The 3,871-nt window shown below is 42.8% G+C and overlaps 1 protein-coding gene across 4 annotated transcripts in view; it reads right to left on the reverse strand.

Annotated features, from left to right (window-relative positions):
- Positions 1 to 3,871, reverse strand: part of KICS2 (KICSTOR subunit 2) — a 27,678-nt gene that overhangs the window by 13,945 nt on the left and 9,862 nt on the right. For all 4 annotated transcript variants that reach the window (XM_055085176.1, XM_028490345.2, XM_024123065.2 and 1 more), the window contains exon 2: positions 2,135 to 2,420. In XM_055085176.1, the coding sequence (XP_054941151.1) occupies positions 2,135 to 2,420 (286 nt within the window). The remainder of the gene's footprint in view (positions 1 to 2,134; positions 2,421 to 3,871) is intronic.

A 3,871-nucleotide genomic window follows, 5' to 3' on the forward strand; every position in this document is an offset into this window, starting at 1 on the left:
CTCCTACCCTCACTATCCCACCCCTCTAGGTGGTCACAAAGCAAGTCCATTCTCTACATCTGTGTCATTATTCCTGTCCTGCCCCTAGGTTCATCAGAACCATTTGTTTTTTTAGATTCCATATATATGTATTAGCATACGGTATTTGCTTTTCTCTTTCTGACTTCACTCTGTACGACAGACTCTAGGTCCATCCACCTCACTACAAATAACTCAATTTCGTTTCGTTTTATGGCTGAGCAATACTCCATTGTATATATGTGCCACATCTTCTTTATCCATTCATCTGTCAATGGACACTTAGGTTGTTTCCATGTCCTGGTTATTGTAAACAGTGTTACAATGAACATTGTGGTACATGACTCTTTTTGTTTTTTTTTTTCTTTTTAACACCTTTATTGCAGTATAATTGCTTTACAATGGTGTGTTAGTTTCTGCTTTATAACAAAGTGAATCAGCTATACATATACACACATCCCCATATCTCTTCCCTCTTGCATCTCCCTCCCTCCCTCCCTATCCCACCCCTCTAGGTGGTCACAAAGCACCTAGCTGATCTCCCTGTGCTATGCGGCTGCTTCCCACTAGCTATCTATCTATTTTACATTTGGTAGTGTACATATGTCCATGCCACTCTCTCACTTCATCCCAGCTTACCCTTCCCCCTCCCCGTGTCCTCAAGTCCATCCTCTAGTAGGTCTGCATCTTTATTCCCGTCCTGCCCTTAGGTTCTTCATGACCTTTTTTTTTTTTAGATACCATATACATGTGTTAGCATATGGTATTTGTTTTTCTCTTTCTGACTTACTTCACTCTGTATGACAGATTCTAGGTCCATCTACCTCACTACAAATAACTCAATTTCATTTCTTTTTATGGTTGAGTAACATTCCATTGTATATATGTGTCACATCTTCTTTATCCATTCATCTGTCTATGGACACTTAGGTTGCTTCCATGTCCTGGCTATTGTAAACAGAGCTGCAATGAACACTGTGGTACATGACTCTTTTTGAATTATGGTTTTCTCAGGGTATATGCCCAGTAGTGGGATTGCTGGGTCGTATGGTAGTTCTACTTTTAGTTTTTTAAGGAACCTCCATAGTGGCTGTATCAATCTACATTCCCACCAACAGTGCAAGAGAGCTCCCTTTTCTCCACACCCTCTCCAGCATTTATTGTTTGTAGAATTTTTGATGATGGCCATTCTGACCGGTGTGAGGTGATACCTCATTGTAGTTTTGATTTGCATTTCTCTAATGATTAGCATCACTTTCCATTTAATTCGTCATAAAATTACTGAGCACCTACTATGTGCAAGGCTCTAAGCCAGGCTCCAAGGACCCCAAAATAAAACTGAGTCATTCAGTTTTAGTCATTGACAGTCATTCAGTCATTCAACATCATCAGTCAATGATGTTCACAACACTACTCAAATTCTTTTGGAACTGCTTCTTGGGCCAGGCAGTGAGCAATACATTATAACCAGTCTCACTTTATAAGCAGCAATTTCCTTCAAAATATTTTCCAGTTGATCAACATCTTTTTAAAAAAAATTAAACTGGCTACAAATATCTTTTTGACTATCAAAAGAACATGCCCTCCTCCAAAGCACCGATGCCTGCCTCCACCAAGGAAGTTTAAGACAAAATCAAAACTATGAGACAGGTGCTGAAAGCAATCATAAAGGAGTTCCCTACACATGTTAAGTAATGGCTCCATCAGAGGAATCAACTGGATAACTCACCAAGGTGATGACTTTGAAAGAGACATTTATTTGAATAGTGGTTTGTTAAAAAGTCACACTATTTGATATACAATTCTCTTGTTGTTGTGTGAATTCTTTCATAAGCAGGAAAGCCAGTTACAATACAACTTTTAAGGATTACTTCATTCTCAACCTTTTGCTACTGCTCAGAGAAGCATCCATCCAGTATGGTGTTAACTAAGCCCAAAGAAGATGCCTAATGTATACCTGTTGATTAATTAATGTGTATAAAATGTAATACAGCTATTTCTCCTTCACAGTTATTCCATCACAGATTTTCGCAGGGGTGTGGGGAAGACTGAGACTCTGTGTGGGATTGTGAGGCTGCCATATTCTATCCCTCCCTCCCTCCTCCCCTACACTGACCTGGAGCTGTACTTCTTGAGGATGGTGTCTAAAAGGCCAACGAGCTCTTCGGTATTGATGAACTTCTGTGTGCTGAGGGTGTACATCTTCTCATAGAAGTCTGCGATCTCCATCCGAGCCTGAACAAAGAAGCAGAGCTGTTCTGACAGGTGGGAAAGGAGCTCTTCCACGTGAGGTGCGGTCCCCCCAAGGGCACCACGGCCAGTCACCACCTTCTTCAGCTCATTATGCAGGGAAGTATAGATGGTGCGGATGGAGTCCTTCCTGCTGAAGAAAGACTGGCCCCCTGGTAGACAAATGACATAAGCACATGACAGGTAAGGTAGAGAAACTGGAAGTACAAAACACCTCTCAGCATCCAAAAGGAAAGAACCTAAACTGCTGAGCTCAATGAGTTTTCATCTACCATGTTCTCTGACTTCGATGATTTGGATTTAAATATTTTGTGATTCATAATTTAACTGTAGAGTAAATTAACAGCAGTACAACTCAGTGTAGTGGTGGACCTGTGTATAATATCCTTACCCAGGAGATTGGTTCAAGATGGCGGACTAGAAGGATATGCTCTCACTCCCTCTTGCAAGAGCACCGGAATCACAATTAACTGCTGAACAATCATCGACAGAAAGACACTGGAACTCACCAAAAAAGATACCCCACATCCAAAGACAAAGGTGAAGCCACAGTGAGATGGTAGGAGGGGCGCAATCACAATAAAATCAAACCCCATAACTGCTGCGTGGCTGACTCACAAACTGGAGAACACTTATACCACAGAAGTCCACCCACTGGAGTGAAGGTTCTGAGCCCCACGTCAGCCTTCCCAACCTGGGGGTCTGGCAACGGGAGGAGGAATTCCTAGAGAATCAGACTTTGAAAGCTGGTGGGATTTGATTGCAGGACTTCGACAGGACTGGGGAAACAGAGACTCCACTCTTGGAGGGCACACACAAAGTAGTGTGCGCATCGGGACCCAGGGGAAGCAGGAGTGACCCCATAGGAGACTGAACAGACCTACCTGCCAGTGTTGCAGGGTCCCCTGCAGAAGTGGGGGGTGGCTGTGTCTCCCCATGAGGACAAGGACACTGGCAGCAGAAGCTCTGGGAAGTACTCCTTGGTGTGAGGGCTCCCAGAGTCCGCCATTAGTCCCACCAACGAGCCCAGGTAGGCTCCAGTGTTCGGTCACCTCAGGCCAAACAACCAACATGGAGGGAACCCAGCCCCACCCATCAGCAGACAAGCAGATTAAAGTTTTACTAAGTTCTGCCCACCAGAACAACAGCCAGCTCTACTCACCACCACTCCCTCCCATCAGGAAACTTGCACAAGCCTCTCAGATAGCCTCATGCACCAGAGGGCAGACAGAAGAAGAACTACTACAAGAACTACAATCCTGCAGCCTGTGGAACAAAAACCACATTCACAGAAAGATAGACAAGATGAAAAGACAGAGGGCTATGTACCAGATGAAGGAACAAGATAAAACCCCAGAAAAACAACTAAATGAAGTGGAGATAGGCAACCTTCCAGAAAAAGAATTCAGAATAATAATAGTGAAGATGATCCACGACCTTGGAAAAAGAATGAAGGCAAAGATCGAGAAGATGCAAGAAATGTTTAACAAAGACCTAGAAAAATTAAAGAACAAACAAACACATAAACACAATAACAATACAATACAAACACAATACAATAACTGAAATGACAAATACACTAGAAGGAATCAATAGCAGAATA

Source organism: Physeter macrocephalus, chromosome 6 (assembly GCF_002837175.3).
Source record: "Physeter macrocephalus isolate SW-GA chromosome 6, ASM283717v5, whole genome shotgun sequence".
NCBI classification, from domain to species: Eukaryota; Metazoa; Chordata; class Mammalia; order Artiodactyla; family Physeteridae; genus Physeter; species Physeter macrocephalus.